The sequence below is a fragment of the Balaenoptera borealis genome (assembly GCF_965194805.1).
Source record: "Balaenoptera borealis genome assembly, chromosome: 16".
NCBI classification, from domain to species: Eukaryota; Metazoa; Chordata; class Mammalia; order Artiodactyla; family Balaenopteridae; genus Balaenoptera; species Balaenoptera borealis.
Window position 1 is genome coordinate 12,475,760 of NC_138872.1, and position 16,478 is coordinate 12,492,237.

Genomic DNA, 16,478 nt, shown 5'->3' on the forward strand with positions numbered 1-16,478 from the left:
TCAAACTCTAAGAAAAATACAACGTAAAACTACAATAAGATACCATTTCACATCTTTGAGTTTGGCAAAATGGCAAAATTCCAACATCTTTGGGGAAATAGGCGCTATCTTTTTTTAAAAAATGCAACATGATACAACCCCTGTGGAGATTTGGCAAGATCTGGCAAAATTACATATAAGTTTACCCTCTAATCTAGTAACGTCACTTCTAGGAATCTATCTCGAAGTTATAATGGCAAAATACTATGTGACACATACAAAGCTTTTGTTTCAAATAATTAGCATTATTTAAAATAGTGAAAGTTAGAAAACACCCAGAACATCTACCTCTTGGGGGACTGGTTGAGTAAACCACAGGAGAGCCACCCAGAGTACTATGCTATTTAAATTTTAAAAAAAGAGGGAACTGTGTAAATACTACCATGGAATGACATCCAGGATTTACTAAGTGAAAAAAAGCAAGGTGTCAGAATTCCCTGGTGGTCCAGTGGTTAGGACTCCAAGTTTTCACAGCCATGGGCCTGGGTTTAATCCCTAGGCAGGGAACTAAGATCCTGTAAACCACATGGTACGGCCAAAAAAGAAAAAAAACCAAAGTGAAAAATAGCGTGTTTAGCATACTCTCTTCTGTGTAGGAGGAGGGGAAATTCATAAATATATCTAGGACAATATTAGGTTATATTTTCAAAATTAACCAATAGAAACATAAACCAAAACTTGGTAAAAAATGGTTACTTTTAGGAAGAGAGAAGGAACAGGGAGGAAAGCTAGACCTTTCTGAATGTACCATGCCTGACTTTGGAGGTATGTAAAGTAACCTTTCTCATGTCCCCCCTGAATAAAACAAAACCCCACAAACAGATGAATCTAATTATTTATCAAGTTAATGGCAAAAATGCACAAAGAATAATTTCAAGTTACTTTAAACATAGTATTTCTTGACTATACATGCCTAATAGGATAATATACGAAGGATATAAAAAACACAAAGAAATCAAACAGCATTCAGCACTATTACTTTAATAATAATATTGGTATTATTTATTTTCTGGCTCCCTCCTATGAAAAAGCCTAAAACCAATTTCCCTACCACCTAGATTATGGTCTCTAAATAAAATTTCCCACCTTCAAGTGTGGCTAGTTCAGCTCTGGGGCAGGAAATGTACAAGACGAACATGGAATATTCTGTCATATATGAAAAAAGGGAAGCTGTTAAAGGCTACTAAGTGTATGTCAAGAGGACACAGGAACCTACATAATGGGGCTCCTACTGGCCAAAGAAGGAACAACTAGAGAGTCAAAAAATCCCTCATTTGTCCTCTGGAGGCTGGTAAGGCACTTAAACTCATTACTCTGAACTGACACAGGGGAAAAACACACAAACATCTATCCTGTTTTTCCCATTCAAGTTGGTAATTAAATAATCTATGAGGCAGTGGTGTTGGTTGTACAAAATAATAAACATACTAAAAACCACACAAGTATACACTTAAAAATGGTGACTATTATATTAGGTTACCTATATCTCAATTAAAAAATGTGTCAATGATCACATGAGACAGAATCAACCGTAAGTAACTTGTCGACCTTGTTTGGATCCCAAATTTTAATGAAATCACTGTAAAACAGTATTTTTGAGAAACTGAGGAAAATTAATCATGGTCTGGCATCCTAATTTTTTATTTTTTTGAATTTTATTTTTTTATACAGCAGGTTCTTATTAGTTATCTATTTTATACATATTAGTGTATATATGTCAATCTCAATCTCCCAGTTCATCCCACCCACCCCACCCCTGCTTTCCCCCCTTGGTGTCCATACATTTGTTCTCTACATCTGTGTCTCTATTTCTGCCCTGCAAACCGGTTCATCTGTACCATTTTTCTAGATTCCACATTTATGCGTTAATATACAATATTTGTTTTTCTCTTTCTGACTTATTTCACTCTATATGACAGTCTCTACTGGCATCCTAAGTTCAAGGAGTTATTGTTAATTTTGTTAGATGTGGATATCGAATATGATTGCACAGTAGAAGGAAAGAGAAGCCAGTATACAATAAAACTCTTAAGAGATTAAGTGGCATATAACATATAAATGAAAAGCTACTTACTTGATTCCTAAAAATCATAACGTATTTGATACCATCAGCTTTAAGAACAGGAAATTCATTCACTATAAAAAAAAAATTAAAAAGTCACAGTTATTTTAGTGCTAAGGACTGTTAACTCCCAAATCAGTTGACAACATTATCAGATTTTAAAAACATGGTTCTGGTAAACAAAATGTCAAGTAATTAAAGCTTAGTTAATTATATAATGATCTACTACACAGCTATTAATACTGTAAGTTTAAAAATAATTTTATTTTTCCCCCTTACCTTTAAGTTTGATTACAAATGAACGTGTGTTACTTATGTAATTGAACAAAAATGATTTGGACCATGAAATAACAACAGTATCTTCTTCCAAAATTGAAGCTATTCTAAATCAAGAGCAAGTCTCTCCAGATGAGCTTGCACTAGTAGTGGGAAGTAAGTTAAAGGGCTAAAATATCAGCTGATTGTTAAAAGCTCCTGAAGCTGAATGATAGTAACATGGAAGTTCTTTATAATATTATCCCTACCTATTAGTGTATTTAAATTTTCCACAAAGTTTTAGAAGAATATCTCTTGATCAACATATTTTTGTAAACATATGAAAGTATCCTTAGTATTTATTAGTTTCAAGTACTTTAAATTTACTTCAATTTTTAAGAGTTCATTTTTTTTTTAGTATTGGGTTGGCCAAAAAGTTCGTTCGTCCCTTAACATCTTCTGGACAAACCCAAACGAACTTTTTGGCCAACCCAATATTTTATTTTTCGCCATGCAGCTTGTGGGATCTTAGTTCCCTGACCAGGGATTGAACCCCGGCAGTGAAGCACGGAGTCCCAACCACAGGACTGCCAGGGAATTCCCAAGAGTTCATTTTTTAAAAAAATAACTAATTAATTAATTAATTTTGGCTGCATTGGGTCTTTGTTGCTGCGCCCGGGCTTCCTCTAGTTGCGGCAAGCGGGGGCTACTCTTCGTTGAGGTGCATGGGTTTCTCACTGTGGTGGCTTCTCTTGTTGCGGAGCATGGGCTCTAGGCATGCGGGCTTCAGTAGTTGTGGCTCGTGGGCTCTACAGCACAGGCTCAGTAGTTGTGGTGCATGGGCTTAGTTGCTCCGGGGCATATGGGACCTTCCCGGGTGAGGGCTCGAACCCGTGTCCCCTGCATTGGCAGGCAGATTCTTAACCACTGAACCACCAGGGAAGTCCCCCAAGAGTTCATTTTTTAAATGAGAAGGAAAACAAAAACCAAAGTATAACTTCTAGTGCATTATTATATGTACACTAGAAATATACAGTGACAATTTAGTCTCACTTGTTCCTGTTTTCCTTCTACATAAGAGACATTTTCTTTATGGAAAGTTAATTTCACCTGGGCAAGATCTGGGGCAACCATTTGAGATTTTATCCAATAAAGTAACTGCAATAAGGATAGGAGCCACAGTTTTCAGTATCATGGTGCTATAGAGCCGTAACGGTACTCATTTTGTAGTTTAAAATAAAAATACAAATAAAAATTGCAGGTATAGGGACTTCCCTGGTGGTCCAGTGGCTAAGACTCCGCGTTCCCAGTGCAGGGGATCCAGGTTCCATCCCTGGTCAGGGAACTAGATCCCACATGCCACAACTAAAAGATCCCGCGTGCTGCAACTAAGACCCGGTGCAGACAAATAAATAAATAAATGTATTTTTAAAAAATTGCAGGTATAGTGTAAGCTGTACTAAAAACATTTCACAAAACTCACCATTAGCTGCTTTTAAATCAGGGAGAATGTGATTCACAAAGAACTCAGTCAGGTTTACAAGTTCATTCGCTTGTGTAATTCCATGCTAAAAAACAAATTCATAACTGTGAAATAACATGAAAAATCTGTAATTATTTATCACACTGGAAATTTAGGCAGCTTTAGAAAACCAGGTTAAAGATGGAAATGAATACTTCAAAACACAAACTACTTACATATAAAATAAGACTATTTTAATAGATAATAAAGAAACTTCCCTAAATTAAAGAACAGCTAAATTTAAGTTTAGCACGTTTTATATACTGAGTCTCAGCTAAGGAAGCAAGTGCAGCATCTGTTGATTTTTTGGTCCATAAGAAACTTAAGTGCTTAATACATCAGTATAAAGCCATCTTTGGAGACCATATGAATTCTAATCAGAACTAACACATTATCTAGCAGAGTAGGCTATATAACCAGAAATATATCACTTCTTTTTGACTTCTGTGGTACCAACAACTATGTTTTAGAAATAAAAATATACTGAAAGGATTCACCTTCTGGGTTTGGGCTTTCGATGCCAAAGACGTCACCAGGTAAATGGCTGCATCTTTGTGTTTCCAGTTGACAGATGGATTTTTTGCATATTCCTGCAGCATGGAATTAACATAACCAGAGAAGATTCCTGTCACGGGTCCCTCAAAAAACTTGCATAATCCTCGTACTAGATCACAAGCAGCCCTGCGTCTAGTATCAATATCTACAAAATCAAAGGGAAATACATTATGGGAGAAAGAAACCACCAACAACCAACTGACCAAGTTTATAAGAAAACAAATTGCCATCTGAGAGCTAACAGTAACAAAAACAATGAAAAAAAAAATTCCCCCCACAAATGTAAAATGAGAATGAAACTGAAAGATGATAGTAGTATGATAAACACTAATAAGTATATAAAAAAGAGAAGACAAGTAATGCAACATCTGAAACTCTGATATAGCTCATATAAAGAGCTGCTTTTTACCATGTACAAGTTAAAGAAGGAAAACAGTTCTCCAGTGAAAGCCAGCTGAAATGACATACTTAACAGGACTCCCTCACCTCCCCATATTTATTAGAAAGAGAGCAACTTTAAAACTGGCTTGCTAAGAGACCAACAGCTAAAAACCAAAATACACACCAGATCCTTCCAAATCTCTTCTTATATACTCCTCAGAATTATCTTCAAAGGCTTCTTCATCAGCAGCTACAAAGCAAGATAACATTTCAGATCACCTCTTGAAAGACGTGGCAAGTCATTCTACCTTTACAGTTGAGTATGCAGAAGAGTATGTGGAATTGCCATGTTTTACAGCAAAGTGTTCTTTCCCAACAAATGAGTACTTCATATACTCTTAATCATTACTTAGAGCAGCAAACGTTACCCTGAAAGATTAGGTAATAGGTAATTCATACAGCTGTGAGATAGGCTCACTTGTTCTAATGTGAACATCCACAGAACTGGACTTCATCACCAACCTTCAAAAGTGTTAGAGACCAATCTAGGGATGCCAACTCGTTATTCTGCCAGATAAGGACATTAAACAAACAACCTAACAACTACCATCACCATTATTTCATAAACAGTCATTTCACCACCAAAACAAGTAGGACAGACAGTATCAGATTAAAGATCTGTCCTTTACATATAGTTTTATGAAAAAAGAAAAGGAAATAAAACCCCACATTACACTGTCTTTTATTTCCTCATTTTGTTCCTGACTGAATGATCTAATGACTGCTCTTCCCAACTGTCAGAAAGACATTTTGTACAAATACAGACTCTTAGGACTATTTTAACCTTAAGCACAAACTAGGTGGGCTTCAACTCTGTATTTAAAAGTTATCAATCACTTCTTGTCTCAAGTCAACTGTTCAAAAATAACTTCTGCCTTGGTGAAATACTAAATCCAACAAAACTTGGACTGAATATGTTACAAAAAGCAACACAGAGAAGACTTCTTAAATTCTTAAATTTATACTAACATACTCTTTTAAAAAACAAGCTTTTAATTAATCTCCTGAAAAAGCTTTACACTTTGCCACAATTACCTCTAAATTCCATGTTAGGCACAATAACCTTTTCACAGATACTTGTCAGCGTGTTCTGGTCCTCAAATAGATTCTTATAGTGAGGTCTCTCACAAACTGAAGCCAGAAACTGAATTGCATTACTTACCAACTGGAATAAAACACAAAAATAAGCATATTTTTAAGAGCAAACTGAACCATTTATTTCATGGGGGGGGGGAAGGGGAATGTCTTAATTATTTGTCTCCACCATCACCTTACCAAGTCATATTTAACCTCTTGACCTGTTGTAACTAGTAAATTCCAGATGGCTGTGACAAAACGAGGCAGGTACCGCTGAAACTCTTCATCATATTTTTGTGCATAGAGTGCAGCATTATCACAAATCTGGGATTTTAAGAGCTCCAATAAGCCTGCTTCCTCTTCATCCTCACATAAGAGAAAACGGAAAACTCAAACATACAACTTCAACGCTATCATAAACACGGAGAGTAGCTGTAATTCCTGAACTCTTTAAAAATTTTATATCAAAGCCAAGCGCTGTGAACTACATCTATGCCACTGTAAATTTATTCACCTGATCTATCAAATAAATACAAGATGAAATGCTTCTTATTAATCAATGAGAGCAGTTCTCAAAAGTTTTCAAGTTAAATAAACCCTTTTCAGGACTTCCCTGGTGGTCCAGTGGGTAAGACTCCGTGCTCCCAATGCAGGGGGCCTGGGTTTGATCCCCGGTTGGGGAACTAGATCCCGCGTGCATGCCGCAACCAAGAAGTCCATGTGCCTCAACTAAGACCTGGCACTGCATGCATGCATGCATAAATATTTTAAATAAATAAAGCTTTTTCTTCTGGTTGCTGAATTATAAAATATTTACATACTGAATTGAAAATAATATATTCCTACAAAAACCTGAGTAATAAAAATCATATCACATTTTCCTTTGTAACATAGTCTTGCTATCTCCCAAAAGGTTCTCATTTCAAATATATTAAAATGTGTTCTCTTCCCAATAAGCTAAAGCTATAACATTCTCACAAATAATATTCTGGTTATAAAATGTTGAACAACCTAAAGCAGGGGTTAACCTGCTGCCTAATTTCTGAAGTAGAGTTTTATTAAAACCCAGCCACACACATTCTTTGTTTTCATTTATACAATTTATCGTATTGCCTATGGCTGCTTTCAACTACAACTGCAGAATTGAGTATATAGCCCACAAAGCCAAAAATATTTACTACCCAGACCTTTATAGGAAAAGTTTGCCAACCCCACCTGAGACCATGACAGTGACCGGCATAACGATGCTTACTACATATAACCACGACCCACAAACACTTTTGAGCTACATTATGTGCCAAAGAACTCAAACTGAGAAGAGATAAAAGAGCAGCTCCTCAAGGCGTGAATATAAGGGATGCCACACAGTGAGACGACACATTTAAATGGGCAAACAATTCCCTTAAGAATCCTATGTGAAAAACTTCCTTTAGACTTAAGTGTAAAGACAAGCTTTGTTTTCTGAGGGAGTGGTTTCTTCCTAGTGGACTGAAGGAATTATTTTATTGGAACTCTATTTTTTTTTGGTTGCTCTTGTTGCGTATAAATCTCAGAGACAAAATTTGCTGTACACCCACAGTAATGATTCTCCCTCTGCATGCCACCCAAACAGATCGGCATCACCAACTGTAATTTTTATCTGGTGTTGAAGTATTCTTAATATTTTACTTTTTACATTTTTTGTTTTTTGAGAAAGAGGTAAATCATAAATATATTAATAAACAAGCAAATGAATAACACAGAGTAAGTGCTACATGTTGAAAGTACATATTACAAAACTCAGATCAGAGACTTTTACACATTACAAACTTTCATGTCCCCTCTTTCCCACACTGTAGAGGACTTTTTCAAAAAGAGGCTATTATTACAGAGGTTTAAGTTTTCTTAGTATCTTCAATGACAAATGATTTTCTATTTCATAAAATGTTCACAATGTGAATACTGTTGAAGCCTTACTTTCAATAAGGTAATAAAATAGCCTTATCTATGAATTGTGACTTAAGTCAGGACTCCAAGACGGGTAATTCTGCACATTACAATTATCCTCCCTCCAATGTTCTCAGACGGCACTCAAATAATTTTTTTAACACCAAAAAAAATTGAGATATAATTGACATTTAACAATATATTTCAAATAATTCTTAATTTTAAAAAAAAGCCTACTTGGGAAATATTTTAAATAATACTTACATCAGTTTGTAGAAGCTTATTATCTAATGTCAAGAGGGTATGAAAATTGTTCATCCAAGTTTCCATATTATCTTCAAAAAATTCAGGGAGATCCTAAAGAATAAATGGTGACTTGAGACTTTTGGTTGAAGTAATTATTATATTTTAATAAGTTTTCCCCACCACACCAAATGTTTTCCACATGCCTATAGACTCAAGCCCACGTTTCTCAGCTGAGTCAACAGATACCTATTTTGACAAGAATTCTCTGCTCCAGCTAGGTCTGGCAGATGAGTAAACCATTCTGACTCTGTCTCGGTAAGTTTTCAACCACAAATGATGCCACCTGCTCCTGTCCCAATATAAATCTACTTATTCCTTTAAGGTCCAGCTAAGACTGAAAACTTTCCTTATAAAACTCAGTGCTTACCAATACATTCCTTTTCCTTTCTGAACTACTGCATTTACTGTAAGATGACCACCAAGTCAGGCTTACTGTCTTATACAGTTACTGATTTCCTGTGGCACAATACTGCCCTCTTAATGAGGGATAATCCCCCAAGGGTAAAGATTATGCCTCCTTCCTAGTCAGGCTTCTGTGACTAACAAGTTATTAATCACCTCATTCTACCTGACTTCTAGGAAGTAGAATTCAAAAGAAGGTATACAAAAACCCAGTGGTATCCTTTAAGAATTTCTCAAATTGCTGTCTAGCTGAACACTGAAGGTATGCCATTTTGGGCTGTTCATCTCCTATTCATTTTACCTATTCCTTTTGAGGAATGCTCTCCCTACCACTGTGAGTACAGTCACGTTGGGAGGATTAAGTCCAAGTACTTGGCTCTGGCTAGAGGCAACGAAAAGGCTACATCCTTTCTCTTGCATCTCAGTATAGGAGTCTGGTAAGACTCCCTTCTCATTCCTGGACCCCTGAATCTTAAAGTAATGACTCAAGAACAGAAAGAATGACTGGAGGCCACCACCTCAGTAGCAACTGGGTGACCAGGCATTTTCTGCTATAAGATTGTGGCTGTGTTTCCTCTCAAATGCCACTGGTTCTTACACCTTCCCAAGTCTGTTTCTTCAGTCTTTTGTCTCCCAGATATGCTTCCATTGAAAGCTATAAGCTTTGCTTCCATGGCCTGGCTATTGTAAATAGTGCTGCAGTGAACATTGGGGTGCATGTCTCTTTTTGAATTATGGTCTTCTCTGGGTATATGCCCAGTAGTGGGATTGCTGGATCATATGGTAATTCTATTTTTAGTTTTTTAAGGAACCTCCATACTGTTCTCCATAGTGGCTGTATCAATTTACATTCCCACCAACAGTGCAAGAGGGTTCCCTTTTCTCCACACCCTCTCCAGCATTTGTTTTTTTTTTAATTTATTTTTAATTTATTTTTTATTTTTGGCCGTGTTGGGTCTTCGTTTCTGTGCGAGGGCTTTCTCTAGTTGTGGCAAGTGGGGGCCACTCTTCATCGAAGTGCGCGGGCCTCTCACTATCGTGGCCTCTCTTGTTGCAGAGCACAGGCTCCAGACACGCAGGCTCAGTAGTTGTGGCTCACGGGCCTAGTTGCTCCGCAGCATGTGGGATCTTCCCAGACCAGGGCTCGAACCCGTGTTCCCTGCATTAGCAGGAAGATTCTCAACCACTGAGCCACCAGGGAAGCCCCAGCACTTGTTGTTTGTAGATTTTCTGATGATGCCCATTCTAACTGGTGTGAGGTGATACCTCATTGTAGTTTTGATGTGCATTTCTCTAATAATTAGTGATGTTGAGCAGCTTTTCATGTGCTTCTTGGCCATCTGTATGTCTTCTTTGGAGAAATGTCTATTTAGGTCTTCTGCCCATTTTTGGACTGGGTTGTTTGTTTCTTTAATATTGAGCTGCATGAGTTGTTTATATATTTTGGAGATTAATCCTTTGTCCGATGATTCGTTTGCGAATATTTTTCTCCCATTCTGAGGGTTGTCTTTTGGTCTTGTTTATGGTTTCCTTTGCTGTGCAAAAGCTTTGAAGTTTCATTAGGTCCCATTTGTTTATTTTTGTTTTTATTTCCATTACTCTAGGAGGTGGGTCAAAAAAGACCTTGCTGTGATTTATGTCAAAAAGTGTTCTTCCTGTGTTTTCCTCTAAGAGTTTTATACTGTCCGATCTTACATTTAGGTCTCGAATCCATTTTGAGTTTATTTTTGTGTATAGTGTTAGGGAGTGTTCTAATTTCATTCTTTTACATGTAGCTGTCCAGTTTTCCCAGCACCACTTACTGAAGAGACTGTCTTTTCTCCATTGTATATCTTTGCCACCTTTGTCATAGATTAGTTGACCATAGGTGCGTGGGTTTATCTCTGGGCTTTCTATCTTGTTGCACTGATCTATCTTTCTGTTTTTGTGCCAGTACCATATTGTCTTGATTACTGTAGCTTTGTAGCATAGTCTGAAGTCAGGGAGTCTGATTTCCCATCGACAGACGAATGGATAAAGAAGTTGTGGTACATATATACAATGGAATATTACTCAGCCATAAAAAGGAACGAAATTGAGTCATTTGTTGAGACGTGGATGGATCTAGAGACTGTCATACAGAGTGAAGTAAGTCAGAAAGAGAAAAACAAATATCGTATATTAACACATGTATGTGGAACCTAGAAAAATGGTACAGATGAACCGGTTTGCAGGGCAGAAGTTGAGACACAGATGTAGAGAACAAATGTATGGACACCAAGTGGGGAAAACCGCGGTGGGGTGGGGATGGTGGTGTGCTGAATTGGGCGATTGGGACTGACATGTATACACTGATGTGTATAAAACTGATGACTAATAAGAACCTGCAGTATAAAAAAATAAACAAAAAAACAACTAATACTAAACTTTCTTTGGGTTATTTGTATGGAAATATGTTAATATAAATGTTTCAGATATTACATGAAATTTCTAATAATCTTATGTTCTGGTATAATGTTATAAGTCATAATTCTAGTTATTACTTTAAAATGTGCATCTCAGAAATAACTAAATTTCCTTGTCACAACTGCATTATTATGAACTTCCATCAAATCTTTAACCATGGTCATTTTTAAGTCTTTTATCATTTACAGACAGTTCTGGGTGTACTCTGATGCTTTTGCAAAAACGTTCCTATAAAAGGGTTTCATCTTCAAGGAATTCATGGAAAAGACTCTGACAAGTACAGGTTTCTGGTAACTGACTGTACTGCTGAACTGAATGAATAAGCATTTTCAGAACTCTAATGAAAAACTGATGAACTCATAAAAGTGCTAACAAAAGATCAAGATAAAAAAAAATTAATTACATGGGACTGAGTGAACTGGTGAGGATGATTATCAATTTTCACTGCAAAGTAACGGAGCTGTTACAGTGGAGGATTACTGGACTGAATGTCAACATTATGACATAGTATGAGTGTGTTTCGTGTTTGGTAATTGCAATCACTGTTGCTTTTGTTGTGGTCATCCATTTACAATGCTTGGTGTCAGTTTATTTATCTCTTGTCAAAAACAAAATAAAACAAAACAAAAAGAATGGGGGGAATCAGAAAACAAGCAACTAATGTCTATTTTTTCATGGGGGGGGATAAAAAAAAAAAATCAATGCTAGTAAAGAAGTCTTCATCAAGTGAAAAACTTTATATTTCACATCAAAGCGTAAGAATCAAAAGCAAGAAATAAAACGAAACTTACCTGAAAGTTTAAACTGTAGAACAGTTTTGAGATTAGGATCAGGGAAGAAAAAAGAATCCTCAGTGCAGAGGCATCATTTGCGTGGGTGCTGCAGAGTTCAATAGTGGCCTTGGAAAGAAATTTAGGAAGACGGTTTTAGTGTATTGTAAACCTTAGTGAAAAAGCCTTGTACTAGGCTGAAACTATTCATACATCCTCTCCACAATTTGGCTTTTAAATAGTAGTATACAGTCATTTAGAATTTTTGAAAAAACACGTTAAAGTATATATTTTTAAGTTGTCCATCACAGCACTACTGTAAAGTCCAATACTAATATTTTGGACTAGATCCTTCTACTCTCCTCTGTGCATGTATATAATACATTAAACAAAACTGTCTTTATATGCACTCATTAAATAATTCCCTGCCACCTGGCCTGTAGGTTGTTTGCAATTGTTTGTTATTCTAACTGCAATAAACAAGCTTATGTATAAAACTTTGGGCACACTTCTAGTTTTCTGAGTTTGAGATTCTAGAATTGTATTACCAGTGCAGAACAGTATGCTATGAGTAAGAGTTTTGGAAGCCAGATAGATCTGGATACAACCCAGACACTGTTACTCATAATAAGCATGACTCTGAGTAAGTTATTTTACTGAGCCCCCATCTCCTTATCTGCCTGTAATTAAGAATGATGCCGGGGTTTCCCTGGTGGCGCAGTGGTTGAGAATCTGCCTGCCAATGCAGGGGACTCGGGTTCGAGCCCTGGTCTGGGAAGATCCCACATGCCACGGAGCAACTAGGCCCGTGAGCCACAATTACTGAGCCTGAGCTCCGCAACAAGAGAGGCCGCGATAGTGAGAGGCCTGCACACCGCGATGAAGAGTGGCCCCCACTTGCTGCAACTAGAGAAAGCCCTCGCACAGAAACGAAGACCCAACACAGCCATAAATAAATAAATTAATTAAAAACAAACAAAAAAAAACACTTAAAAAAAAAATGATGCCTACCTCATAAAATATGAGAATAAAATGAGAAAATATACATAAAAGGTCCTCGTAATTTGTGCACACCTACAATGTAAAAGACACTCAACATATGTTGCTAACTATATCCTGGAGTTAGAAAATATGAGTATTATGGTTTTCTCAATGAAACGTCAAACTCCAGAAAGCTAGTACCATTTATAATCCAATGGACAGGACACTAGTGTTCATTTCACTGGACTGTGGCTAAAACATTTTTCTCCCACCCGTCCCTCCCTGCTCCTGGCTAAAACTTTTAATGTCATTAAAAAGAAATAAAAATCTTTGCTAGTCCAATAGGTGAAAAATATTGACATTTTGTCCAATTTTATTTTTAAAAATAAAAATGTACTATCAGTAAGATATACCAGCCATGAAAAATCCTGTGCATACTCTGTAATTTAGAAAGTTGTGATTATCACACAACTTTCCTTTCTGAAAACAGGAAATGAGCAGCTTTTCTCAAGTTAGCAAAACTAGGTTTGAGGCCTGGCTCTCTTTTTATTAGCTGTGTGATACCAAACCCTCCACTTTCCTCATCTGGAAAAAAAGGTTAACAATGCTTCTCTTTCAATCTTAAACGAGTTTCAGAAAGATATTTAGGAAAGTTGCTTATGTAATATAAGATGATGTACAGAATTACATCATCATCATTACATCATCATTTAATTATATAAATTAAACTCCATAAACAGTCAAATCAAAATACGGATCTATTCCTTTAGAGACACATACTCAAATACTTGAGTGAAATAATATGACGCCTGGGATTTGCTTTTAACTATTCGTACGAAATCAAAGGGAGAGAACAAATTAAAAAGAAATAAAATTCTAGTAACCGTTAAACTTGTGTAGTCAATACATGGGATTTCATTCTACCAGCTTCTCTATTTTGGTGTAGATTTGAAATTTTTCAAAAGAAATGCTCTAAACCATTACCTATCAAATATGCTTTCAAAGCAATCTCTTAAACAAAATTTATAAAAATATTCAAGCACTTTAAAATATTAAGTAATTAAAAAATACCAGCAAGGTGTTATCACATACCTTAAATAGATTAGTCAAAGGCAAAGCAAAGGCATCCAGAACAAGTTTAATTTCAGTCCATAACTCATTTGACTTAAATTCATGGCGATATCTAGAAAATTAAGGTAAAAGAGGTAAATTTACAAATTTTTGTTAACTGACTTTAGGTCTTCAAGGCTAGATTAGAGAAAAATCTATGGCTAGATAGCTTTCTGAAATAAAAAGGGAATTCAAGCACAGTTTATCAAGACCAGGTATTTCACCAGTAATAGGGCAATATGAAATAAACATCCTACACTTAAGAAGAAACAAACACCATAATGAGAGGCTTATGCTCTTATTCTAGAATTATCATAAAAGAATGACATAGGGCTTCCCTGGTGGCGCAGTGGTTGAGAATCTGCCTGCCAGTGCAGGGGACACAGGTTCGAGCCCTGGTCTGGGAAGATCCCACATGCCGTGGAGCAACTAAGCCCGTGAGCCACAACTACTGAGCCTGCGCGTCTGGAGCCTGTGCTCCGCAACAAGAGAGGCCGCGATAGTGAGAGGCCTGCGCACCGTGATGAAGAGTGGCCCCCACTTGCCACAACTAGAGAAAGCCCTCGCACAGAAACGAAGACCCAACACAGCCATAAAAAAAAAAAAAAAAAAAAAAAAAAAAAAAAAAAAAAGAATGACATAATCACAAAAATATACACAAGCAAAAATATTTGAAAAAAGTATTTTAAAAATATGAATTTATATATCAGTACCTTTTAAATAAAGAATGTGCTGTACGAAGGACTCCATTAATAACATGGAAATCTCCACTCTGAAAGCGATTCACCATTTCTGTCAATAAGTCAGGCCATTTCTGAGGGAAATCTTCTCTGCCAATAATGCTAATGGCATCACTTAACTGTGGGGAGGAAAGAGACTAATTAGATGAAAGCTCTATAAACAAGCCCACCTAACAAGCAGGGCCTCACATACCTGCTTCTGAATTTGCTCTGGGCTGCTAAGCATCAAGTGCACTATGTTAGCTTTAATGGCTACTCGGTCGGCTTCGCAAATTTTATTTGGTTCATCTTCAACCTAAAAGCAAAACATTAATGAGCAAGTAACATAAATCCATATCCATGATTGTATGGGTTTGTAGATAAAATAGAACCATTTCTCATTTCCTGGTTTCCTAAGAAAAACAGAGGAAGGTAGGGCCTTCCTTCTACATAAATGGGTCACAGATTCCTTTAATAATCTGATGAAAACATTTTTCTGCAGAAAAATGCACCTTCCTTCCCAAATGCAAATATTTTACATACAAATTAAGGAGCTTCTCTGACTCCCTGATGCCAATTAAGAATCTCAGTTCTGTAAGTAAACTAATCAGAACATGTGGTTAAAAATCTTTATACATATATGCTACTCAGCCGATATTCATCTTCAAAAGCTTCAATTTGACCGTTACCTTAAGTCAAAGAAAGGTCTTTTCAATGAAAACTTCTTGACCATTACCAGTTTGAATGCATCCTGGACTACATCGCCCAAAGAGATTCTGGAAGTCTCACTAGTTTTACAAATCAAGACAGAGGGATAGGGCTTGCATGCCTGCAAGTAGATGAATGGATTTTTAAACATTCTAAAATTCACCAAGTCGTTTCTTCACCACATGTGAGAACGCTTGACTATACAAGCTTAAAAACAATATTTACTATTTTTTTTTTTTTAAAGAAATTCACGTTCTTTTATTTATTTATTTATGACTGTGTTGACTCTTCGTTTCTGTGTGAGGGCTTTCTCTAGTTGCGGCAAGTGGGGACCACTCTTCACCGCGGTGCGCGGGCCTCTCACCATCGCGGCCTCTCGTTGCGGAGCACAGGCTCCAGACGCGCAGGCTCAGTAATTGTGGCTCACGGGCCCAGTTGCTCCGTGGCATGTGGGATCTTCCCAGACTAGGGCTCGAACCCGTGTCCCCTGCATTGGCAGGCAGATTCTCAACCACTGCGCCACCAGGGAAGCCCAATATTTACTATTTTTGAATTCTTCTATGGAAAAAAGGTTCTAAATAAATATTTAACCATATTTAAAGCTGATTTTTTAGAAAAACTGACCATTTCTGTCAACTTTAATACTTTCTAAGTATCATTACTGCTATTACTAAAAACATTTCTCACTTTTTTCTTTATCCTAACCCAGAGTTACCTCAACCCCGGCATTACTGACATTTTGGGTCAGATAAATCTTTGTCGTGGGGATCTTTCTTGCGCACTGTAGGATGGTTCCCAGCACCCTCAGCTTCTACTCACTAGATGCCAGACACCCTCCCCACCCCACCCCCAGCGTGGACAACCAGAATGTCTCTAAATACCCCCAGGTTGGCAAAACTACCCCCAATTTAGAACCACTGTCATAAGCTAAGGTAGGGAAAATAACCATTTCTCAATATGTAACTATACTGATCATTAAACTTGCAGCATAATAAGATTCACCTTATGATTAGAAAATATTTCCATATCCCACAAGACACAGGACTTGTCCTGTGTATACATGTGTAGAATGTGTGTATATATATATATATATATATATAAAATGTGGTTTTTTCCAGCTTTATATAATTTTTCCTTGTTCACAATAGAAATTGCTTCAA

The 16,478-nt window shown here is 36.8% G+C and overlaps 1 protein-coding gene across 1 annotated transcript in view; it reads right to left on the minus strand.

Moving 5' to 3' along the window:
• The window catches only part of CSE1L (chromosome segregation 1 like), a 45,681-nt gene that overhangs the window by 16,925 nt on the left and 12,278 nt on the right, over window positions 1-16,478 (minus strand). Inside the window, exons 4-14 of the mRNA XM_082362789.1 lie at window positions 14,825-14,926; window positions 14,605-14,750; window positions 13,874-13,964; window positions 11,822-11,929; window positions 8,142-8,234; window positions 6,150-6,317; window positions 5,910-6,039; window positions 4,999-5,064; window positions 4,376-4,578; window positions 3,840-3,924; window positions 2,114-2,175 (exon numbers count right to left, since the gene is read on the minus strand). Of these exons, the coding sequence (XP_082218915.1) occupies window positions 2,114-2,175; window positions 3,840-3,924; window positions 4,376-4,578; window positions 4,999-5,064; window positions 5,910-6,039; window positions 6,150-6,317; window positions 8,142-8,234; window positions 11,822-11,929; window positions 13,874-13,964; window positions 14,605-14,750; window positions 14,825-14,926 (1,254 nt within the window). The remainder of the gene's footprint in view (window positions 1-2,113; window positions 2,176-3,839; window positions 3,925-4,375; window positions 4,579-4,998; window positions 5,065-5,909; window positions 6,040-6,149; window positions 6,318-8,141; window positions 8,235-11,821; window positions 11,930-13,873; window positions 13,965-14,604; window positions 14,751-14,824; window positions 14,927-16,478) is intronic.